Source organism: Elephas maximus, chromosome 19, assembly GCF_024166365.1.
Source record: "Elephas maximus indicus isolate mEleMax1 chromosome 19, mEleMax1 primary haplotype, whole genome shotgun sequence".
NCBI lineage: Eukaryota > Metazoa > Chordata > Mammalia > Proboscidea > Elephantidae > Elephas > Elephas maximus.
Window position 1 is genome coordinate 66,444,122 of NC_064837.1, and position 25,720 is coordinate 66,469,841.

Here is a 25,720-nt window from a genome sequence, read left to right on the forward strand (position 1 = left end):
TATACACACATATAATAATTATTATTTTTTTACTTTTTAACAGTATGAATATATATACAAAAAAAAAACAAAGCTATTGTTGTCAAGTTGATTCCGACTCATAGCGACTCCACGTGACAGGGCAGAACTGCCCCATAGGGTTTCCAAGGCTGTAATCTTTACGGAAGCAGAGGGCCACATCTTTTTCCCATGGAGCGGCTGATGGGTTTGAACCACTGCCCTTGCAGTTAGCAGCCAAGCACTTAATCACTGCACCCCCAGGGCTTCTTATGAATACATATACATATCCATAATATTTAAAAAAACAAACGTTTAATTTAGGTTAATTTGCTTCATTTATTTTTGATTTTTAGGGATTGCTTTTTTAAATTTTATAATTATGTAAAATGTTTACATGGTTCCAGCGTTAACTACACAAAACCATGCATATTCCAAGAATAACCTAGTTTCTAACTCTGTATCTTCCAACTTGTTCCCTCTCTCCACATACAACCATTTTAAAAAAATATGGTTTATTTTTACATAAGTTAAACCAAATTAAACATTAATTTATAACATATACAATGGGGAAACCCTGGCGGTATAGTGGTTAAAAGCTACAGCTGCTAACCAAAAGGTCAGCAGTTCGAATCCACGGGATGCTCCTTGAAAACCCTATGGGGGCAGTTTTACTCTGTCCTTTAGGGTCCCAATGAGACGGAATCGACTCAACAGCAATAGGTTCTTCATGGGATGAGGAAAAAAGAGCAAAAAAAACTGTTTATAGTAATCATATTATTGGTAGTAATATTGGTATTATTATTCTGAGACTGTGATATAAAGCAAATGAGTAATGATGTGATATTTTATCATACCTGACATCACTGAGAATCAGGAATTCTCACCTGGGAGAAAGTTAAAGAAAGACTACATTAAGGAAAAAAAACATACAGTCCTGAATTTGAATCAGAAGCATCTATAACTTTTAGCTAAATAACTGACTGGCTCATAAAATAAAGAATATCACCCATGAGTAATGAGCTCCTTTAAAAAAAACCATGCATGTGAGACCAAATGGTCAAAAACTGCTCTAAAACAAAGACAAGAAGGTAATGGGGCGGGGAAACTAGAGTACTGGAAATGTTACAACCAGACAGAATGAATGAGAATGATGACACATGGTGAAAAACATAACCAATATCACTGAATAATTTGTGTAGAAATTGTTAATGGGAACCTAATCTGCTGTGTAGACTTTCACCTTAAACACAATAAAATATTATTTCAAAAAAAGAAGTATCTATAAAACGCATGATGTATTTTATCTTTACAGACAAACACTATTTCCTAGCTGTGTCCACCAAAAGGCCTGGAGGTAATGACCAACAGAGCAGCAGTGAGCTCCTCCAGCACCCAGACTGTGGTCTCCGAATGCCATTTTGCACTAAAAGGAACCAGGGCTCTGTGCAGGACACATTCCAGGTTTGGGGCAGGAAATGTAGAAGACTAGCCTGGAAGATCTTTTCGCACAAGATAACAAGGACGCTATCAAAGACTACCAAGGTCACATCAACAGGACTCAGAAGCCGACTTGGAAAGGTTCCCACTGGCCGAAGATAGGGCCTCTTGAGCTTCGGTCAGAATAACTGCAAGGATTGGAATCATTAAATTTGTGCATTAAGTTCATGAGTTCATAATAATATTAATTTTTTTAAAAGATGGTCACCACTGGAGGATGCTAGTGAACCGATTCATTATTTGGAAAACTGGGAGGTAAAGGAAAAGCAGTGAGCAACCTATCTTGCCTTTCCCGTCCAATCTGAACCTCTGGGTCAGTGGCCAATTAGCAGATGAGAAGTTTCTCTTTACAGAAATATTCCAGCTAATAAACAAAAAAAAAAGACCGATAAAGTTAGAATATCACTGTTCTACAACCCTTAATAAATTAATAACTCATCACTCACACACACACACAAAAACACCCCAAACCAAAAGTAAGCCCTGGCCGCGTAGTAGTTAAGAGCTTGGCTGCTGACCAAAAGATCAGCGGTTTGAATCCACCAGCTGCTCCTTGGAAACCCTATGGGGCAGTTCTACTCTGTCCTATACGGACATTATGAGTCGGAATCGCCTCAACGGCAACAGGTTTTTTTTTTAAATCAAAAAAGGCAACCGGACATGTGACTACTGATGTAAAATACAACAAGGTATCTTGCTAAATAAGACATAAATAAGACATACATATGTACAATTCAAAAATTTTAAAGATAACATGGATTTGATTGAGCTGCTGGATCCAACTGCCAACTTACAAGGTTTACAAAGAACAGAAGAACATGATAAATGACAGCTCAGGGATGCAATCAGCAAAATTCAGACCGTGGAAAACTCTACAAGACAAATGACCCCGTTTCCTCAATAAATACACTGAAAGCAGGTGGGAGTCGGGGAGGGAGGGGTACAGCAACAGAAAACTCGAAGTACAAACTTTATTTTAATCGACTTGTAATTGCCACATATTTTACAGTACACGATCAGCAAACACCAGGGCTTTCCGAGCTGTTGCCCATAGTCCTTTACTGGTTGGTCTAAAATAACCATAAATAAATAAATAAATAAATAACCGTAAGAAATGAAATAATAAACATTAAGGTCATATGGACTCATAGCAACACTACTCACAATAACCAAAGGTGGAGACAACTCAAATGTCCGTCAACAGATGAATGGCTAAAGAAGATGGGACATAATGGAATACTATTCAGACATAAAGAAAATGAAGATCTGATGCATGCCACAACATGGATGAGCCTCAAAAACATTATGCTAATTACCAAGCCAAACACAAAAGGCCACTTATTGTATGACTCCATTTATATTATATAATACCCAGAATAGGTAAATCCATACAGACAGAAAAGAGATTGGTGGTTTCCAGGGCTGAGGGGAGGTGGGACTGAGGAGTAACTGCTTTTAATTGGTTGTTGGTGTTAGGTGCCATTGAGTCGGTCTGACTCATAGCGACTCCACGTAAGACAGAACGAAACACTGCCCAATCCTGCACCATTCTCACAATCGCTAGTATGTTTGAGCCCACTGTTGCGGCCACTGTGTAAATCCATCTCGTGGAGGGTCTTCCTCTTTTTCTTTTAATGGGTACAGGGTTTTACTTTGGGGTGATGAAAAGGTTTTGGAGCTAGACAAAGGTGGAGTTTGCACAACATTGTAAAGGTTCTCAAGGACACTGAATTGCTCAGTTTAAAATTGTTAATTTTATATTATGTGAATTTCACCTCAGTAAAAAACAAATCATATGGGCAGGAGGAAATTGGCACATGTCACATTTATGTGGTTGTCATAAGTTGAATTTTAGCTTTAATTTGCCAGCTCATACTGTAAATGGAAAGGTCATAGCCTTGAGAACCCTATGGAGCAGTTCTACTCCGCATACATGGGGTTGCCATGAGTTGGCATCCACTAGACAGCAACTAACAACAACAACGTTGTAAACAAGATACAAAACTTTACCAAATTATCCCTCTTAAATGTCATCTGTGAGACAGGTTTTCTTATATCCTCTTTTCAGGTGAAGAATCTAGGAAGAGTTCGTGACTTACATAAAGTCTCACAGTTAAGAAACAGCAGAAGCAAGGTTTGAGCCCAGATCTGGCCAACTCCAAAACCCTTACCATAAACTGTACACTGTACCCTATAAGCCACAGGCAAAGAACAGAGTGAGGGGGAGAGCACGGAAACTGTGCCTCTGATTTCACATGTACGTGGAGGAGAAGCCAAGTGTTCGGGGTCCTCCACGACACCAACATTATCTGCCTATTCCTTTTCCTGTACTGTGATAGCAAAAAGAGGAACAATGCATTTGATGATAGAATGTTCAACCAGAAAAGCCCCAGTTTTTTCCTTTCTGGCAAAGAGGAACTGTAAATCAAAGACACTTTAGTTTCAAAAATATTTTGTTTTCCACATCAATTTTAAATATTTTGTTTTCCATGTCTAATGGAAGAACTGATAAGTTCATTAGTTCAAGGTATGCCCTCCCTGACCAAAATACAATATGTATAATGAAAATAAAACAAAACACATGGTATGCATTGCCTGACTTTGTATTTTTGAAACAAAGGCAAAGACCTCCAGACCTACATAAAAAACTTACAACATGTACTGTTTTCAACATCATTACTTTCCAAAGCTCCATTAGAAAGAAAGAAGTGTAATAAACTCTGATGGTGAGCCTGTGTGTGCAGAGTAGAACTGCTCCATCAGGTTTTCAAGGGTATGGCCTTCTGGAAGCAGATCACCAGGCCTGTCTTTCAAGGCACCTCTGGGTGAGTTCAAACTGCCAATCTTGTCAGGCGCTTAACCGTTTGAGCCACCACCCGGGGTTTGTCCCATATGGTAATGATAAGTCCTTATTGAGTGCTTAGTCAGTGCTGGTGCTATACCAAGAAGCACTACATGGATCTCACAAATGTGGTGTGATGGGTCACTTTTGTGTGGCCTTTCTTGCCATGGTCTTGTAACTTCCACCAACTGACTGGGAGGGGCTATGCTAATAAGGTACATGGAACCCTAACAAGGGGTTTGGTCAGTTTTGCCCCACTAGGCTTAAAAGAAAGCCAATTCCAGGGCAGAGAGAGGATCTCATCACCATCACCAAGGAAGAAGAGCCAGGAGCAAGTTGAGTTCGTCCTTTGGACCTGGGATCCCCATGCTGAAGCCCTCCTAGACCCAGGAGACAAAGAGACTGTAACACTGAAGACAGGGAGAAGCAGTGGCAGAGAAATGGGAGGACCAGCAGGAGATGGTGCAGTGGGCATGGAGTGAGAAAGCTGAGTGCCGTTGGGCAGGAGGCTTGCTGCTGGAGGAGTGGGGTGCCTCTGGACATTTGTTGGAGCTAGGTTTGTCCACCCAAGGAGCTTAAGCTGAGTGCCTTCAGGCCACGGTTGACTGGTGAAGCTTTGCAACACTTGCCCAAGCAGGGCAGAGGCTGAGGGACCAGAGAGAGGCGTACCTGTGGGCATGGCTGGGAAGAGGCTGCCCTGATGGAAGAACTGTATCCTGACCATTCCTGAACCTGAGTGGTAAACTGTTATTTCCCTAATAAACCCCATAACCGTGAGTATTGTTTTTGAGTTCTGCGTGGCCACTGCAACAAATTATCAAACCCAACACAGAAGCAGAGAGTGCCGTGGGAGAGACGGTCGGTGTCACAATTGGTAAAGATGGCAATAGAGGAGGCATGTTTGACCTCCGCCTCACGGGAATCAGCCTTGGGCTGTTGATCTTGATTCTCCTTCCCCCTTGTGAAGTTACAGGAGGTCAGCCACTGCTCCCACACTATTTTTATAACAACCCTATGAGGTAGGTGTTATTATTTTTTTTTAACAGAAGAGGAAACTAATGCACAGAAATGTTCATTTGTCCAAGGTCACACAGCTAGTAAGAGAAGTGTCAGGTCCCCAAGCCAGCTATTTTTACTCCAGAGCCTATGCATGCTTTTAACCATTACACTGTATTTCCATTGAGTACCCTAATTTAATTAACCATTTCCCTACTAGTAAACATTCCCTGCTCTTTGCAGTCTATGTTGCTTTTTTTTTGCTATTTGATTGTTTTTGCATCTGGAATTTGTTCTGTGGGCTGTGTGGGATGAGGGCTTAATCCTTTTTTTTTTTTTTTTCCTCGAATGGAAAATTTTACCAACGCCATTTATTGGATATTCCATTTCCTCCACTAATTTGAAATGCTATTTTTATTATACCATATATGCCTAGATCTAGACTTTATTCTATTCTGAACCAGTACAATATAGTTTTAAAAACTGCAGCTTTTCAGTACACATCAATAAATCCAAACCCCTTCCACATTGTCAAGTCCCCAACCTGTGTGCCCTTGCCCTTCTTCTTCTCTTCTTTTGGGGTGCTTTCACCCCTTTGACTGTGTGAAGCTCCCTTCTCACCCTTGCAAAAGTTTCAACACCTTATAACTTCCCTATATTTCCATCCACACTTTCTTCTGGTCTCAAGGAAGTATTCCTCCTTTCCACACTCCAGAGTCAGCTTCTTCGCCCGAGTTCTAATTCCCAACTGTCTCTACCTCCTCAGAAACTTCATCAATAACCATCCTGCCTCCTCAATACTTTCATTCCTTTCTCTCCACGGGCTTTTTACTCCTCTCATACAAACATATTCTGGTCTCCCCAACTTAAGAAACAAATACAAAAAGACTTTCCTCTGCCATACCTTAAATGTCCATCCACTCACCTACCATCCATCCATTCTTCCTCTCTCTGCTTCCATCCCACATGCAATAATTCCTCAAATCTTTACAATAGTTTCTACCACTCTACTGAAACTGTTCTTTGGAACATTAAACCAACAGTCTTTTCTCAGCAAACTTCAACACTCATTCTTGAAGCTCTCTTTTTCCCGTGGCTTTCATAACCCCGAGGAAGTTCGAATATTCTTCCTGCCTCTCAGATCACTCATTCTCTCACTTGCTCCAATTTTTCCCACAGCCCATAAACACATAAACATGAGCATGTCTCTAAGAGCTCAGTCCTCTTTTCTTTCTACATTCTCTCTCTCCTCTTCATAGCATTAAATCAAAGACTTTGGTTTAAGACAGAACTGGGTTTGATCCTGATGCTGTTTGATCTAGGACAAATTATTTAACCTGTTTGAGTTTTGGTTTCTTTATTTGTAAAGCGGAGATAATATGTCCTTCTAAGGATTATTGTTGGAATCAAATAAGGTAACGTGTGTACTGTAGCTCGTTAGGCCTAGTAGGCAATTAATATTGGCTTCTCCTTTTCCACACTTGACTCACAAATGTTTGTCTTTTTTTTTTTTTTTTTGAGTTTCAGTCAAAATCTTTAACCAGCTGCCAAATCTTTCCATATGGATATCCCATCTTTGCCTCAAACTCAATGTTTAACACTGAATTAATAACTTTTCCTTCTGGAAGGAGGTGGGATATTTTATCTTAAGAGCTGGCACCAGAATTCCTCTTAGGGAAGGCACTATCTTTTTTGGGATATACTTTAATGAGCTATTTAGGATGAAGAGTGAAGCAACAAGGGCATGGATGTTTTTGTTGCTTGTTGATGGAACCCAAACTTCTCCATCTAAGGCATGAAGAGTATTGTGTTTTCCTACTTAGAGGGAAGAGTGAAGAGAAGAGGGGAAAAAGGAGAAATAAGAGAAAGGAGACATTAAGACAGAGAAAGCCTGGGGTTGGTGAGCTTAAGAGCCAGTAAAACTTCCTGGCTGAAGTACAGTTTAAGGGTAATAATGTCTATTATTCTTTTGGGGCTATTTGCATTTCTACACTGTAATCACAACTCCATCATCCCCACAAATTTTTTTATAAAATCTATACTTTGAATACTTTACGTCAGCGGAATTTTTTGGAGAAACTGAAGAATGGGCTGATGTCACATCTGTGTGAGGCAAAGGCAGCAAGCTGGAACCTAGGAGCCAAGATGGTCATGAGAACATTAGCACCTTGGGAATTCTGCAGAAATCACGGAGAAGCACTGGAACCCCACGTTCTATGATTTTAGGAAATGTGTGGATTTCTAATTTGCCTAGACTTTGAGGAGCAGTAAAGCCCCAGCTGACTCACTTCAAGAGCAGCTTCTGCACCAGATGTCTAATTTCTATCAATGGTGCCTCATTTCTTTGGTCATCCAGGCTAAAAACATCATAGTCATCAAAACAACAAAAACATTGAACATGTGTTTTGTGCAAAGCATCCTGGTCAAGACCCTCAACCCTTTCCAGGTTCAGTCACAATGGGTTATCATGTCTATTCTCTACAGTTCATAACCCTAAGAGATAAATCTTTCTTAGAACACCAGTTGGTCCCTCTCAATTTTTGCCCCTACCCACCTCCCAAATTTTATTTCCCACTACCTTTCTAGGAGAACTTTCTGCTCCAACCCAACTAACCTATACATTTTTCTCTGATTCCATCAAGAACACTTCCAATCTCCAGGTCATTACTAAAACTGTTCTTCACAGTGGATTATTTGAAAGTTCTGCTCTGCCTCAAAGTCTACCTCCGATGCCATCTGTTCCCAAAAACCTCACCCTCGTGGATCAAGAGGTTCTCTTTTATTCAATTGGCATAAACCCCTCTGTACTGTTTTTTAACAGTTTCACTGAGGTCAACAGACAAAGCATAAAATTTACCCATTGTAAAAGTCAACGATTTTAATAACCATCACAATCTAGTTTCAGAACATTTCAATCACCCCAAAATGTTCCCTCATGCCTGTTTACAATTAATCCCCACTTCCATCCCCTGCCCTCCCCAGATCGAAGACAACCATTATTCTGTTTTCTGTGTCTATAAATCTAGCTTTTCTAGACATTTCATATAAATGGACTCATACGATATGTAGTCTTCCATATGGCTTTTTTCACTAAGTGTAATGTTTTTGAGGTTTATCCACATCGTAACATGTATCAGTAGTTCATTCCTTTAAATTGCTGAATAGTATTCCATTTGTATGAATATACCACATTCTTTTTATCCATTCACCAAATGATGGGCACTTGGATTATTTCCAGTTTTTGGCTATTATGAATAATGCTACTATATTTGTGTACGTCTTTGCGCACACATTTTCATTTCTTTTGGGTAGCTTCCTAGGAGTGGAATTGCTGGGCCACGTGGGAAATTTATGTTTAATCTTTAGGAAAGTGCCAAACTGTTTTCCAAAGTGGCTGTACCATCTTACAATCCCATCAGCAATGCACAAAACGAAAAAAACCAAACCCATTGCTGTCAAGTCAATTCCGACTCATAGTGACCCTATAGGACAGAGTAGAATTGCCCCAGAGGGTTTCCAAAGAACAGCTGATGGATTCAAACTGCCCATCTTTTGGTTACCAGCTAACCTCTTAACTACTGCACCACCAGGGCCCCAGCAATGCACAAGGTTTCCAAATTCTCTGAATTATCACCAACATTTGATACTGTCTTTTACATTTTAGCCATGTTAGTAGGTTTGAAGTAGTATCTCGCTGTGGTTTTAACTTGAATTTCCCTAAAGACAAGTGTGATTGTTAAGGTTGTGTATCACCTTGGCTGGGACATGAGTCTCAGTAGTTTGGCAGTTATGATGTAGTTTGGCAGTTGTATGATGACGTGACCACCTCCATGCTGACATTTGATATAATGTGATTACCTCCATGATGAGATCTGCTGTGAGCAGCCAATCAGTTGAAAGGGCGTTTCCTTGGATGTGTGGCCTGCATTGAAAATAAGTGGACATTCTGTCAAGGCTCGTGGGTTTTTGCTCGCTCTGGATCCTGCTGGCTCCTCTTCATCTGACCTCTGGTTCTTGGGACTTGAGCTAGCAGCTTACCTGTGGTCTTGCTTGCTGATCTTGGGATTCATAGGTCTTGGCAGCCTGTGAGCAAGAGCCCTGCTGTCTGACCTACTGATCTTGGGTTCACCAACCCCCGTGGCTACATGAATCAAGAGAAACTCCAGCCTGACCCACAGACTTGGGGTGTTCCAGCCTCTACAACTGCCTTGAAATAATCTCTCTATACAGTTATTTATATGCTTTCCCGGTTTTGCTTCTCCAGAGAACTGAGCCTAAGACAGCAATCAAAAAAAAAAGGGCAAAGATTTAGATACATCACCAAATACACCAATGGGGAAGAAGCACATGAAAAGATGTTCAATATGATTAGCCATTACAGAGATGCGAATCAAAACTACAATGAGATACCACTCCACCAACACCAGGATGGCTATGATAAAATAAACAGAAAACAACACACGTTGGCAAGGATGGGGAGAGAACGGAACTCTCACCCTAAGACAAGCAAGGAGTCCCTGGGTGGCACAAATGGTTAAGCACTCAGCTATTAGCCAATAGGCTGGCAGTTCAAACCTGCCCAGAGGCACCTCGGAAGACAGGCCTGGTGATCTGCTTCTGAAAGGTCACAGCCTTGAAAATCCTACGGGGCAGTTCTGCTGTGCACACAAGGGGTTGCCATGAGTAGGAATCAATTCCAAGGCAACTAACAACAATGATGATGATGACTAATGATGTTGAGCATTTTTCCATGTGCTTATTAGCCATTTCTAAATCTTCTTTGGTAAAATGTCCACTCAAATCTTTTATACATTTTTAAATACGGTTGTTTGCCTTCTTAATAGTGAGTTGTAAGAGTTCTTGATACATTCTTGACACAAATTTGTTGCATGATTTGCAAATATTTTCATCTTCTTAATGTTTTCTTTTGAAGCAACATTTTTAATTTTGAAGAAGTTCAATTGCACTTTGGGTGTGTTATACCTAAGAACTTTTTACCCAACACAATGTCTTCTGGAAGTTTTATAGTTTTAGCTCTTACATTTAGTTTTATGATCCATATTTTTAACAGCTTTATTGATATAATTCACATACTATACAATTCGCCCATTTAAAAGTGTACTATTGTTTATAGTATACTCAGAGTTGTGCAACCAACACTACTATCTAATTTTAGAACATTCCCATTACCCTGAAAAGAAAACCTGTACCATCAGTACTCACTCCTCATTTTCCCCAACCCCCAGCCCCTGCTTACTGCTAATTTAATTTCTATCTCTATAGATTTGCCTATTCTGGACATTTCATACAATATGTGGCCTTCTCTCACTTAGCATGTTCTCAAGGTTCATCCATGTAGTAGCATGTATCAGTACTTCATTTCTTTTTATTGCCAAATAATAGTCCATTGTATGGCTTTACCACATTCTATTTACCCATTCATCAGTTGATAAAACAGTTGGGTTGTTTCCATTTTGGCCATTATGAATAATGCTGCCATGAACATTCATGTACAAGTTTTTGTGTGGACCATGTTTTCATTTTTCTTGGGTATATACCTAGGAATGGAACTACTGCATCATATAACTAACCTTTTGAAGAACTGCCAAACAGTGTTCTACAGCAGGTGCACTATTTCATATTCCCACCGGCTGTCTATGAGGGCCTCAGTTTCTCCACATCCTTATCAACAGTTGCTACCCTAGAAGTGGTATCTCATTGTGGTTTTCATTTGCATTTCCCTATTGGCTAATGATATTAACCATCTTTTCACGTACTTATTAACCATTTCTATGACTTCTTTGGGGAAATGTCTATTCAAATCCTTTGCCCATTTCTTAATTGGGTTGTCTTTTTACTATTCTTTATATAGCCCAGATATGAGTTCCTTATCAAATATATGATTTGCAAATATTTTCTCCCATTTCTGTGGGCTGTCTTTTCATTCTGTGTCCCATTTTGAGTTAATTCTTGGTGATGTGAAGAAATGATCAAAATTCCCTTTTTTTGCAATTATGCCAGCACCATTGGTTGAGAAGACTATCCTTTTCTCATTGAATTGTCTTGGCACCTTTGTCAAAAATCAGTTACTATAGATGTAAGCATTTATTTTTGGCTCTCAATTCTGTTCCATTGATCTATATGCCTCAAGTTGTGCCAACGCCATGGTGTCTTGATTACTGTGGCTTTACAGGAACATTTGAAATTGGGTAGTGGAACCGGGTGATGGAATCCTCTAACTTTGTTCTTCTTTTCCAAAACTGTACTGGATATTTTAGGTCCTCTGCATGTCCCTATAAATTTTAGGACCAGTTTAACAATTTCTACAAAAAGCCTCCTGGGATTTTGATGGAGGATACACTAAATTTATATCTGTCCCATAGGGTCGCTATGAGTCAGAATCAACTCGACGGCACTGGGGTTGGGGGACACTAAAATTATAGATCAAGAGGAACATTGTTGGCATCTTAACAATACTGAGTCTTCCAATTCATGAACATGAAATGTTTACCTGTTTATTCATATCTTTTAAAATTTCTTCAGTAAAGCATCAATCTAGCAACATTTCAGAATTTTCAGTGTGCTAGTCTTGTACTTCTTATGTTAATTTTATTCCTAAGAATTTATTTTTTTATGCTATTGGAAATGGAATTGTTTTGTTTAATTTTCAGATTGTTTATTGTTTGGGTAAAAAATAGTTTCTTTCTGTATTTGGTCTTGCATCTGCAACCCTGCTAAACTCATTTATTTGTTCTAATATTTTGTGTGTGTATTTCTTGGTATTTTCTACATACAGGATCATGTCATCTTTGAATAAAGAAAGTTTTGCTTCTTCTTTTACGATTTACTCTTTTATACTTCTTTTACAATCTGGATGGATTTAATTTTCTTAAAATTTTATTTATTTGTTGCCTTACTGTTCTAGCTAGAATCTCCGCTACATATTGAATACCTGTTGCCGTCAATTCCAACTCATGGCGGCCCCGTATGTCAGAATAGAACTGTGTTCCCCAGGGTTCCCAGTGGCTGATTTTTCAGAAGTAGATCACCAGGCCTTTCTTCTGAGGTGCCCCTGGGGGGATGTGTACCACCAACCTTTCAGTTAGCAGCCAAGCCAGTTAACTGTTTGTACCACCTGGTGACTCCTAAATATTGAAGAGAAGTGGTGAAAGAAAACATCCTTGCCTGTTCCCAAACTTAGTAGGAAAGCATGCAGTCTTTCACTATCATGTGTGATGTTAAATGTGGGTTTTTTGTAGATCCGTTTTATAAGCTTGAGGGAGGTTCCTTTGTATTCCTAGTTTGTTGAGAGTTTTTATCATGGATGAGAGTTGGATTTTATTAAATGGTTGTTCTATATGAAGATGATCATGTAGTTTTTGTCCTTTATTCTAGTAACAGGGTGTATTATATCAACTGACTTTCAGAAATTAAACCCACTTTGCATTCCTGGGATAGATTCCTGCTTGGTCATGTTGTATTCTCTATTATTATTTATCTGTATGCATATATTCTACCTCTGACACTAGATAATAAACACTAAAATTTTGGAAGAAACATCATTTTTAAATAATGGTTTTTAATAAAAATTATGTAATTTTAAAATTTGTTTTACATGTTTGCAGCATAACCAATCTTTCAGCAATTAAGAACCTGAGATTAGCACCTGGCTGGCAAGAATAATTAGTTAAAATAGGAAGCCACTAAATAGCTAGTGTTGTTAATACCCGCATCTGTGACCCACATCATGAATTAGAGAGCTGATTTGAGGGCTTCTATCCTGCTGTCTTCCAGAAGCATCAAAATAACGGAGTAAAAGAATCAGACTCTATATACTGGTGCCTCTATATACTGGTGGCACAGTGGTTAAAGCACTTGGCTGCTAACCGAAAGGTCGGCAGTTCGAACCTACCAGCCACTCCACAGGAGAAAGATGTGGCAGTCTGTTCCTGTGAAGATTACAGCCTTGGAAATCCAATGGGGTAGTTCTACACTGTCCTCCTATAGGGTCACTATCAGTTGGAATCGACTCGATGGCTGTGGGTAGCATAATCCATAAAATATTGCTCAATAATGTGTGTAAATGACAATAAATAGAAAGAGAGATGCCAAAGAACAATACAAACCACCATCACAAGGAAATCAAAGCCCCTTAGTCTTAAGACAAAGAACTGAAACTAATCAGTCTACTCTCAATGAAGCACAAATAAAGCAAAAATATTGGGGGTTGCAAAGTAAGAAAATGACATTTTAAATGTCAAAAAAAAAAATCCTAGCATTTGACCATGATGTCTTCATCATTAAATGGAGCAATATTTAGGTTTTTATAGTATGAAGTATATTTACTATGGATTTGAGGGACCTAAAGCATCAGACAAATTGTGGCAGACCACATATTCTTTATTCTGTAGTAAATTTCATACTTTTAATCCCTGGCTTCAAAACTAATATTAAATTGATGCTCCTAAAAGCTAAGAGAAACTTTTATATAATTATTTGACAGGCAAAGACTTTTTATTCATGGTTTTAACAACCTTTCTGGCCGTAGGACAGGCCCATGGGACAAGCATGCATGTCTCCGATACAACAAAAATTTAGAGAATGATGATGTTATTAGCTGCTCAGGATGCTGATTCCCATTCTGAATATTTACAGTGCTTTTAAAAGCTGCAGGTTTACCTCTTAAGACCTAAGCAAAATAAATTGCCTCTATTTTCAAATTTCCTGAAATACGTAGAAGGAAACGAACTAGATTTATCAGGTACTGAATTCAAACAATTTAAACTCTCTTTATAGTATGCCTACTTTTTCCTGGCCAGAGGAAGGAGGTCTAGTGATTTTTATCGATGTGGATGTTCCTGTCAAAAAATGGGCATAAAAACACACAACTCAGCAAAGCCTCACCTTTGCTGAACAAATGATCTGTGGGCTGTCAAAGAAGCAAAGGTCTTAGAGAAGACTTTAAAAGCATGGATGAGCTCTAACTCAAAAATTGCAAGGGCACAACCAAATGCAGTGGAATAGTGCAGCAGAACAGTCAAATTGCCTGCTGCTGTAATATGGAAATACTATACAGAAACTAACTCCCACCATTTTTCCTGTTTCTTAAATGAGGAATATTCATGCATTTATTAACGGCGCTAAAAATCATCTAAGAGCATATGTTCAAGATTATTCATTGCTGGTTACCTGCAATAGTAAAGGACTGGGACAAAGCCAAGTGTCCATCGATAGGAGGCTATGTAAAACAATGATGGCACATGTCTACAAGGAATATTATACAGTTAAAAAAAAAAAGAATAAGGAAATGCTCAGATATGGAAACAGTATAAAAAGATCTCCAACATCTCTGAAAGTGAAAAAAACAAGGTAAACAACAGTCTAAATAGCATGCTATCCTTGTATTTACACAAGAAACTCTGGACTAACCACAAAGGGACCAGTAACAGTGGTTACACAGGATGGGAAGGGTTTGAGGAGGAAGGGGAGCTGAGTGAATGGGCTACAGAGGTTAGAACACGATTTTCACTGTACGCCTTTTCATTCTTTTAAATTTTGAGCCATGTAACCTAGTCAAAAAGTAAACAATCTAAATAATTTAACCTGTTTTATCTCCACCTACTTTTAGAAAAGAAAAGGCCACTTTTCCATTTCATGAGATAACAAACCCAAGTTCCTACATGAAATCAGCTATTCTCTGCAACTTTAGATGTTTCAGGTTTAATGTACATATAAAAGCTAGAGGTGCCATTGAAAATAAAAAAAAGAAAAAGAAATTTCTATGTGGTGCTGTGACCATCACTACAGGGACAGATGGCAGTGTTTCTTTCCATAGTAACCATCCCGCAGGTGGTACAGCTTTAGCGACTGTCCATGTGCCAGAGGATGGGCTCAGTTTAGAACCTAGCCAACAACGTTCAGTCACACTCTGTTCTTGCTTTGTCCCATTATCGTTACCCAGAAGAGAGAAACTTCTCAAAATCAGCCCAGTCTGATTTCTCAGCAGGGACAAGCCCTCCGAGTTTTGTTTCAGTTCTGACATAGATCAGCCTCCATTCCACAAATCATAAAGGACAAGCTCAAAATCCAATTCCATGTAAAAGGCAGAGGCAAACAGCTTCGTAAAAAGAGCACTAGCCTGTTGTGTGACCCTTGCCATACCAATTCATTTTCTTACCTGTGAAATAAGTAGGTCTGGCCAAATGCTAAGATCACTTTCAGGTCTAAAATACTATAATCCCATAAAGAACCAGGTCAATTTAAAGGTCAGATGAAGGGTAGGAAATGCCTCTAGCCTTAAACATTTTGGCAAGTTCATACATCTCTTCAGGTAGTATTACAAGGGTTTGCTGACCAGGAAATGAATGTTCTCAGACATATTTTCTGTGTTTACCTTCAACATACATAATTTATCCACTTACTGTAAAGCTTTCCCTCAAACATAACTTCTGACTAAAAGCGAGTTACAATTAGGTAAAAAGATTGGTAGAGCAGAGAGGATTATTTAAGACTGTAAGTATTGAGTGTTAAGAAAAGTTTTAGTTAAAATAAAACTATTCTTTTATTTATCATCATCCAAGATTCATATTTCTATTAATATCCTTTGGGGAATAGGCTTCCAGAGATTTCTATGTTAATTCCCATATGTGATAGAGAGGTGAATACTCCCCAGAGGTAGCAAGTGCTATCGAAAACTCGGAGCTCAGCAAAACCTTTTCCATCTTCGGATCAATAAAAGCTAAGTGATTTGAAAAAAAACCAAAAAACCCACAAATACTCCTGCAAAATGCATGCCCTCTTTACTGCTGGCTTCAGAGTCATAATTAGCCCAAGGTTTTCTTTTTCCACGTATTAAAATACAAGTGATCCACAGCTTTATCTTCAGCCATTCTTCTAAAACAGCTCTTAATCTCATTCCTCTCTGCAAGGATTCATTCTTTGGCATAAAAGCCATGAGAAGCATGGCTCTGCCAGACGCTCTGCAGGGATGCAGGTTCATTGTCTGGTCCCTGCCTTCACCTGGCAGAGACTGGATACACTGTTGAGACCAGCTTATCCCATTAGTGTGTCTACATTCAACCAGAGGAGAAATATCTCGCTCCAGTTCTGACACCTGGCTGCAAGATTACCAAAATCCCCAGTGGGTCCTAAGCCAGAGAGGCTGGTAGTCGTCTCCCCAGGAAAGTCCTGGAATAGCAATTAAAGATGACAAAGAGCAGGCAGCCAGGTCACGCACTAACAGTTTAGAATTGACTGGTGCTTGGTCAGGTGGGCTACGTTCTGGTGATCCTCTCTCCTCTGCTGTCAAATCTTCCATCTCCAATGCTATGCCACCACCCGGACGCTGGAAACACTTATCTTTTGAACTGAACGAATGATTCGGAAAACAAGCACAACGCTTCTATACATTTTAAATACCTCCGCCTGGTCCAAGAGCTAACCCCATTCCAAAAAACCAGGCTTGCCGCTACTCTGGCAAAGGGACAAATGGAGTGACTGTGATACTTGGATTCCCAAACGCTTCTGTTAGACACTTTTTTCCCTCTTCTGATAGCCTCTTTAGCAGCACCAGTACTGCAAAAACGCATTTCGGCCTCCATCTTCCAGCGTGCAATGGAAGCTTGTCCACGAGAAACCTAATTCGAAGCTGTCCCCTTTGCGGAGGGCTGGATGCAGCAGATCAAGGACAGCACCTAGCCCAGGTACCTGAGACAGATGCCAAGCCCGCCTCACCTCACCCCTGCGAGGAAATAGGGGACTGGGTGAGAAGGCAGGCGACCCGAGCTCTGTGGCCCACCGGGCCGGGCTGTGCGGGCGCCCACCTCTCCGGAGCCGCATCCCCACCGAGCAGACGGTCTCAGGACAGACGACAATGGAGGCTGCTCACGTCCTGCGCTGGGGGGCTCGGTGACCTCGGTGACCCCGCCAGGCTCCAAAAGCTGCCTCTCTGGTTCGCCCGGGGGCCTGGACCCCCCTCCGTTCTCGCCCTCGACGTTTTAGAGCGATCTCGCCCCCCGCGTCCCCGAGGACCCCTGGGCTCCAGCACCGGAGCAGCCCGGCCCGGATCCCCACTTCTGTCCCTGCTCCCAGGCCCCCGCCCGTCCGTCCGCGCCCACCGCCCCCAGGCCCTCACCGGACTTGGGCGGGTAGCGGTACACGGAATTGGACGGGATGTCCACCTCCTCCACGCCCGCGTGCTGCCGGCTGGTCAGGGCCCCCATGGCCGCTGCGGCGGCCTCGCCCGCCGCCTCACCGCGGCCGCTCGCCCCGCGTCGGGTGCGGGACTCGGCTGCCCGCCGCGGCCGGCTCTGCGGCGGCGCTGCGGCTGTGGCGGCGGGGGGCCCCCGGCGCGCCGCGCACCATCCTCCGCGGGCACCGCGGCGGCGCCTCTGCCGAGGGGGGGTGCGGGCTGGGCCGGGGGCGCCACCGCCTCTCCAGGCCGCGTGATGTCAGCGGCGGCTCGCGCGCGGGGACAGCGGCAGCGCCAGCCAATGGCGAGGCGGGGCGGGAGCGTCCGCGCCGGGCCAGCCAATGGGCGGTGGGATGCGGCAGGGGCCGGCGGCGTGTGCTTCGCTCGGGGAGTCGCGGCCCGGCCAGGCGCGCGGGGTCGCTGCCTCTGGGCGCGCGGTCGGGGCGGGGCCCAGCTGATGGAGGCGGGGTCTGTGTGGAGGGGCGGGGGCCCGGAGGCGGGGCCAGCGCGAAGGGGCGGGGCCAGCGGGAAAAGGACGCCCGAAGACCCTGCTGGAGCTGGAGGGGTCCACTGGGAAGGTGAGGAAGCATTGCCCCCTCCGACCCTGTTTACCCCCGGCTCAAATTACCGCGCAGGGAGCCGCCTCCTGCGGCCTTCTCCAGGAGTTTGCTCAGCATTGTTCCAAACGTCGAAATTGTGCGGCCCCCTCCCGCTGCAGCTTCCCGCTCTGAAAGAAGCTTCCTCCATCCTTCACCCTCAGAATCTGCAAAATCTAAATGGTTAGACACCTCACAAAGTGGGAGGAGAGGGGCACACGCGTTCTCAACAACCGCAGCTGAAGTTACAGCCGTTCCAGTGGGCTAGGAATAAAGAATTCTGTAGTATTCACATCTCTCATGCCCTCCAACGCCTGGACCCGAGCTCCCAGGGGTCAGTAAGATTAACTAGTTAATGCTGATGACCAACTAAGAAGATGTCATCCCTCTCGCTAGCTCCTGTTTATAGATCCTTTGGACAGCTTATGTAGTCCTAGAGTTAGCAGAGTATCAACTCAAGATCAAGATATTCAGCCTCGGACTGCACCTTGGAAACTGTACCTTTGAGACCTATAGCTTTCCTTTAGAAGAGAAGCAAGCTGGGGAGAGGGAATGGGGCCAGGCAGCCAGGGGCTTCTCTTGATAAAAACACACAAAGCAGGGGGAAGCTTGGACAACGAGAAGACATCGTTCCAAAGTGTAATTACAGATGTTTGTGCTTTAAACCTTTCACTTATTTGTGGGTCAGGTGTTTTTCTCTGAAAGAGTAGACGAATCAGCACAAATTTCAACTGCTAGAACATGACTGGCTCCTGTTTCCTTTTGACAACTTTTGAAGTCCAGCATTGGGTGTCTAGTTCCCTTGATTAGGGTTATAAAGTCATTTGATAGAGCCTAGTTCTTTGAATAGACCTTGGGCTGCCAGAAGATGAACAAATTTGTCTCGGAGGGTGCACAGCCAGAATGCTGCTTAGAAGCAAAGATGGTGACTCTTCATCTTGCCTACTTGGACACTCATCTGGAAAGACCAATCACTAGAAAATGACATCATGTTGGATAAAGTAGAGAGTCAGAGAAAATGAGGGAAACCCTCCGTGAGATGGATTGACACAGTAGCTGCAACAATGATCTCAAACAGAGCAAAGATTGTAAGGGTGGTGCAGGACCAGTCAATATTTCATTTTGTTACACATAAGGTCACCATGAGTTGGAGCCAACTCAACAGCAAAAATCAGCAATTCTTTCCTGACTATACTTTGTATTTTTCAGCAGTGAGGAGCCCTGGTGGTGCAGTGGTTAAGAGCTATGGCTGCTAACTAAAAGGTTAGCAGTTTCCACCAGCCACTCCTAGGAAACCCTATGGGGCAGTTCTACTCTGTCCTATAGGGTCACTATGAATCGGAATCGACTCGTGGCAATGGGTTTTTGGATTTCAGCAGTAAGGAGCCTTGGTGGTACAATGGTTAAGTGCTTGGCTGCTAACTGTAAAGATCAGTGGCTCATACTCACCAGCAGCTGCTCTGAGGTAGAAAGATGTGGCAGTCTGCTTCCATTAAGATTTACAGCCTTAGAAACTTTATGGGGCAGTTCTGCTCTGTCCTATAGGGTCTTTATGAGTTGGAATCACCTAGAAGGCAGTGGGTTTGGTTTGGTTTTTCAGCAGTAGCCAACAGACCTCATGCTAAAAGGCATCTACACCCAATTGCCTTGGTTGTCTTCATTTATGTTGGAGAAGGCTGTTTATACTGACTGCTATACCTGCCCAGACAAGCCAAACAGCAGCCTCTCCCAAGCAGGGGAGCTGTGCAGAGTTCAGAGCTGCCCCCTCATTCCCCCATCCCCTTTCCTGCCCCCCTCAAAGCTAACCACTAGAAGGCTTTCAGACCTACTTGTGGAAGGGAGCAGGTATCCTCCTTGATACCCTCTTCACCACACAAGTTCCTGCCTTGTTATTGCTGGGCAAAGGAAGAATCTGGGACTGCCTCAAAATCAAAGGCCTTCAGCACATCCCAGTGCAAAATGTTGCTTTATAATCTTGGCCTCTGCTTAAAGGCCTTTGTTCTTCCTGTCCTCATGTCATAAAAGTGTCATCTCTTCCCTTTCTGGGTTTATCCATGTCTAAGGGTTTCCTTTGCCTAGCCAAGGCCGGGCAGGGATGTGGTTCTATCGGAAGCTCAGTCCTGTTTCTTACAAGGAAGCTGATCTGGTCCCATCTGGGTCTGCTTTGAGCCTGGAAGATGGACCCTGGGTTCATTCCCCATCTTCGCTAACATTCCCCGAGTCTAAAACTTGGTTTCTCCTTCCACAACTGAATCACAACTCCAGTGCCTGGGAGAGTAAAGGAGAACAATCACATCGGTGGGCATTTGTTGAGCGTGCTGAATGTGCCAGGCCCTGTAGTGAATGCTTTACACAGATTTAAGCATTTAACCCTCACAGTTATTCACACCCCCCTATTTTACAGTTGAAGAAACTGAAATAGAGAAAGAATACAGGACTTTGAGCTGGACAACTCAAGACCCTAACCAGTCGTGTAACTTTGGAAGACCCTCAATGAGATGGATTGACACAGTGGCTGCAATAATGGGCTCAAACATAGCAAAGATTGAGAGGATGGTGCAGGGCCAGGCAGCATTCCCATCCGTTGTACATAGGGTTGCTATGAGTTGGAAGTGACTTGATGACACCTAACAACAACAACAACCTTGGGCTAAGCCCTTAATATTGGAGACTTAGTTTCCTGGTCTACAAAATAGCACAGCCCTCACTGGCTATTGCAAAGATGCGATAAGATCTGAGAATCAAGGCTCAGTTGAAAAAGAAGTGATGACCTGTGGTCCAGGGTCAAGAGGCAAAAGAGAAAAGGATAGGATGAGGGGGGAGATGTAGTTCAAAGAATCTCCTGGATCAAAGGGATTTTTCTGTGTATTAATTGAGTTAGAGTTCCACAGTCTACAATGTAAGCTCGTGTTATTCTTTTGGAAAAGAGAGTGCTCAGGGCAAAGGCGAGATAAGCGGCAAGCCCTTGGGACAGCCAAGGGCCACATTCTTCTCTGACTGTTCCTCGGCTCCACTTGGCTCTCTGGCCAGAGATCTGGGCCAGGGAGTGAGCCTGAAGGACAAGAGGGCACAGAGAGGAGGAAAAATCCAGAAGCAATTGCCATCAAGAGAGCCATAAAAATGCTTTTCAGTTGGAAAATGGCCTGGGGATGGGCTGCACAGTGGGCATAGGGAAATTACATCCAAACACCATGTGTCCTTTATGTAACTAGCCTCACAGCATCCCATCCATCTCCTTGCTGTGGATGCAGCCCTTGGGAGAATCCCAGTGGAGAACCCAACATTTATGGATCTCAGGGATTTTCTGTAAGCATCTGCAGGAGGCAGGCGGGTGAAAGCCGAGGATTTTATCAGGTCCCAGCGCTTCTTCTCTAAGGGAGAAAGGAGAGAGTATGGGGAGGCATGGGGACAAATGATTTGTAGGTCAGCTAGTCACTTGGAGCTTTTAATTTTGTTCATTTTGGCTGTCCTGATTTCAGCCCAAATGTGCCTTCTCCACCCCTGTAACACATCCACTCATTCCAGAGATTCACTGTAACAGGGAGGAGAGCCCGCAGGTGAGAAGCTGACAGACACCGCCCTGCAGTACAGCATTGCAGGCTGCTGGGCAGGCCAGAAAGCTGGTGCCTGGGTGACCCAGAGGAGCTGTGACAGGCTCCTTGCTTCTTCTCGGCACTTTGCTTGGCCTTTCTGCCCTACTCCCTGCGGGGGAGGAAGATTAGAGTCCAGGCTGTTCTAAGTAAGGGCAGTGTTGGATGCTGTCGAGGTTCCAACTCATAGCCACCGTATGTGACAGAGTAGAACTGCCCCATAGAGTTTTCTAGGCTGTAATCTTTACAGGAACAGATCACCAGGTCTCTTCTCCCTTGGAGCTGGCGATGGGTTCAAACTGCCAGCCTTTCAGTTAGCAGCCAAGCACTTAACCATTGTACCATCAGGGTTCCTTGAATAGGGGTAGGGACTGTCCAAAAGATAAGGCCAATCAGCAGAAGATAGACCCTGATCCCCTCTCTCAGTCCTGGCTTGCGTGCGGCTTCAGGGGGTTAAAGCTGAAACCACCAGCAGAGAACTTCACAGCCTGTTCCAGACTGGTGTCTGATGAACATACATGGTTTGGAACCCTGCAAACGGTTCTGCTGGCAAACCTAAGGCTCTCTGTAGAGGAAAATAACCTTGTCCGTTTGGAACTCAGCCATCTGACTTTCCTATTTTGCTTCTGGCCTAATGCGAATTCCTTATTGTTAATTTCACACTTCCCTGTGTGCTGCTAACAAAGAACTATTCCAGTGGCTGCAAGCTGCAGTTGGGTTTGTAGCTTCTTCATCTACTTTTCAAGTTCAGGCCAAAACGGGAGGCAATGTTTGCATGGCCCAGCACAGCTCCTAGGGTGAGGAGAGTGAGGCACCTAAGCTGTAAAATTTAAGAAGATGCTCGCTCTCAGTGCCTTGCAGATGCCTAACCTGCCTCACCAATCTGTCGTCGCTGCTGCCTAGGCATCTAGCGTCTGGAGAAACGCAAGGTCTGAGACGTTCATTCTATTCGAGAACTAGTTTAAAGAAATTAGGAGAGTGGATTGTATTTTACTCTAGTTTTCGTTTAGTCAGATTGTTTCTATCAAATGTCAGACCCTGTATGCTTACTCCTGCCTTCCTTTTTCCTCATTAGTTTCCCTGTCCTTCTTTTGCTTTTGAGCTGGGGCTGCACATTTTGCATGGAAAAGTCAGTGTGAAGAGAGGAAGCCATTAACATTTCAGCCCAGCACTGACTCATCTGCCCCGTTGGGCTTATCTGGCAAGCTAATCAGGTAGGCAGAAAGTCCAGCCATGATATACATACATACAATGGAATATTGTTGTTGTTGTTGTTAGGGGCGTCAAGTCGGTTCCGACTCATAGTGACCCTATGCACAACAGAACGAAACACTGCCGGGTCCTGCACCATTGTTATGCTTGAGCTCATTGTTGCAGCCACTGTGTCAATCCACCTCATTGAGGGTCTTCCTCTTTTCTACTGACCCCGTACTCTACCAAGCATGATGTCCTTCTACTGGGACCGATCCCTCCTGACAATCTGTCCAAAGTATGTAAGACGCAGTCTCACCATCCTTGCCTCTAAGGAGCATTCTGGCTGCACTTCTTCCAAGACAGATTTGTTATTCAGTCTTCCTTATTTATTCGGTCTTCCTTATTTATTCGGTCTTCCTTATTCATTGTCCAGCTTTCACATGCCTATGATGCGATTGAAGATACCATGGCTTGGGTCAGGCACACCTTAGTCTTCAGGGTGACATCTTTGCTCTTCAACACTTTGAAGAGGTCCTTTGCAGCAGATTTACCCAATGCAATGCATCTTATGATTTCTTGACTGCTGCTTCCATGGCTGTTGATTGTGGATCCAAGTAAAATGAAATCCTTGACATCTTCAATCTTTTCTCCATATATCATGATGTTGCTCATTGGTCCAGTTGTGAGGATTTTTGTTTTCTTTATGTTGAGGTGTAATCCATACTGAAGGCTGTGGTCTTTGATCTTCATTAGTAAGTGCTTCAAGTCCTCTTCACTTTCAGCAAGCAAGGTTGTGTCATCTGCATAATGCAGGTTGTTAATGAGTCTTCCTCCAATCCTGATGCCCCGTTCTTCTTCATATAGTACAGCTTCTCGTATTATTTGCTCAGCATACAGATTAAACAGGTATGGTGAAAGGATACAACCCTGATGCACACCTTTCCTGACGTTAAACCAATCAGTATCCTCTTGTTCTGTCTGAACAACCGCCTCTTGATCTATGTAAAGGTTCCTCATGAGCACACTTAAGTGTTCTGGAATTCCCATTCTTCGCAATGCTATCCATAGTTTGTTATGATCCACACAGTTGAATGGAATATTACCCAGCCGTAAAGAGAAATGAAGTTCTGACACAGGCTGCAACATAGATGAACCTTGAAAGCCTTATGGTGAGCGAAATAAGTGAGACACAAGAGGACTCATATTGCATGATCCCTGCTTATATGAAATGTCTAGAACTGGCAAATGCATAGAGAGAAACATTGGTTAGTGGTTATCAGGATGGGGAGTTATTGCTTGAGAGGTACTGAGTTTTTGTGTGAGATGATGCAAAGCTTTTGGAAATGGATCAGTGAGCGGTGATGGTTGGACAACATGGTGAATGTAATTAATATCACTGAATTTTACACCAAAAATGGCTAAAATAGCACAATTTTGTTATATATATATTTTACCACCATAGAGTTTAAAAAAGCAAAGGAAAAGCTCCGCTTCGATCTCTTGCTGCCCAGAGAAAGCAGAATGTGGGAGGATCAGGGAGGTGACAGTCTGCACCTCTCTTTAACAAAGCAAGAGTGCAACTGCAGTTACTTAGAAAAGCAGAGTTAAAAAATGAGAACAAATTCTCTTCCTTTTCCCAGGGTTTCTTGAAAATGCCTGTCCAGGATGGAATGTCAGGTCTGGAAGGGACCTTACAGGCCATCTGATGAGTTTGAACCTCTGACCTTTCAGTTAGCAGCTGAGCACTTAACCACTGCACGACCAGGTGCCTTCTAGAAGTGACCACAGCCCCCAAATGGCCCTTTGAGGGCCTTTGGTCTGCATCAGGGTCTGTGGACTGAGTGTGTGCATGCTTGAGTCAGAGGGCTCAGTCACTATTAACTTCTTACTCAGATGTCATTTGCTAACTAGGAGAAAGCACGTTGAGTTGGGGCCACTCAGGAGAACTGAATGTTAAAATATTCAGGAATTTTGCCAGCCAGTTGTTAAACTGTTGGTAGTTTGAAATCGGCTGTAATGAAAGTATTTACACCATAGAAACGTCAAAGGCTGCAAATCCAGGTTTCCCTCCACTCCCCAGAGCCAGTTTACCACCACCTGCCCCTGGCCTTAAAAAAAAAATTTTTTTCTGCAAATCCCCCAGAAGGGCTGGGTGCATTGTTTCCCCCTCACGGTAAGTGCTCACTAAATAAACTGCTATTTAAATGCTTATTAAGGGTAATCATTTTTGAGCAAAGACTCTGTCCAAGCACATTCCCCCCCCAGCATAGTGTGTGTTTGTGAGTGTGTTTTGTGTGTGTGAGGGTATCTGTGTGTGAGTGTGTGGTGTGAGGGTATCTCTGGGTGTGTGTTTGTGTGTGTGAGGGTGTGAGGGTGTCTGTGTGTGAGGGTATCTGTGTGAATGTTTGTGTATATGTGTGTGTGAGGGTATCTGTGTGTTGTATGTTTGTGTATGAGGGTGTCTGTGTACGAGTGTGTGTTTGTCCATGTGTGAGGATGTGAGAGTGTGTGTGAGGGTGTTTGTGTGAGGGTGTCTGTGTGCAAGTGTGTGTTTGTGTGAGTGTGTGTGTGAGGGGTGTGTTTGTGTGTGAAGGTGTCTTGTGTGACTGTTTTTGTATGTGTTGTAAGTGTGTGTGTGGTACCAGTGTTTGTGTATATGAGGGTATCTGTGTGGGTGTGTTTGTGTGTGAGGGCATCTGTGTGTGAGTTTGTGTGTGGGGGTATCTGAGTGTATGTGTGTCTGTGTATGTCTATGTGTGTGTGTTGTGTGTCTGTGTGTGTCTGTATCTGTGTATCCGTGTGTGTGTATCTGTGT

General features: G+C 43.0%; 1 protein-coding gene across 2 annotated transcripts in view; it reads right to left on the bottom strand.

The window, feature by feature from the left end:
• The window catches only part of RNF157 (ring finger protein 157), an 88,952-nt gene extending 71,317 nt beyond the window's left edge, over positions 1-17,635 (bottom strand). For both annotated transcript variants that reach the window (XM_049859036.1, XM_049859037.1), the window contains exon 1: positions 17,469-17,635. In XM_049859036.1, the coding sequence (XP_049714993.1) occupies positions 17,469-17,556 (88 nt within the window). In that variant the 5' untranslated portion in view covers positions 17,557-17,635. The remainder of the gene's footprint in view (positions 1-17,468) is intronic.
• Between the last annotated feature and the right edge of the window lie 8,085 nt (positions 17,636-25,720).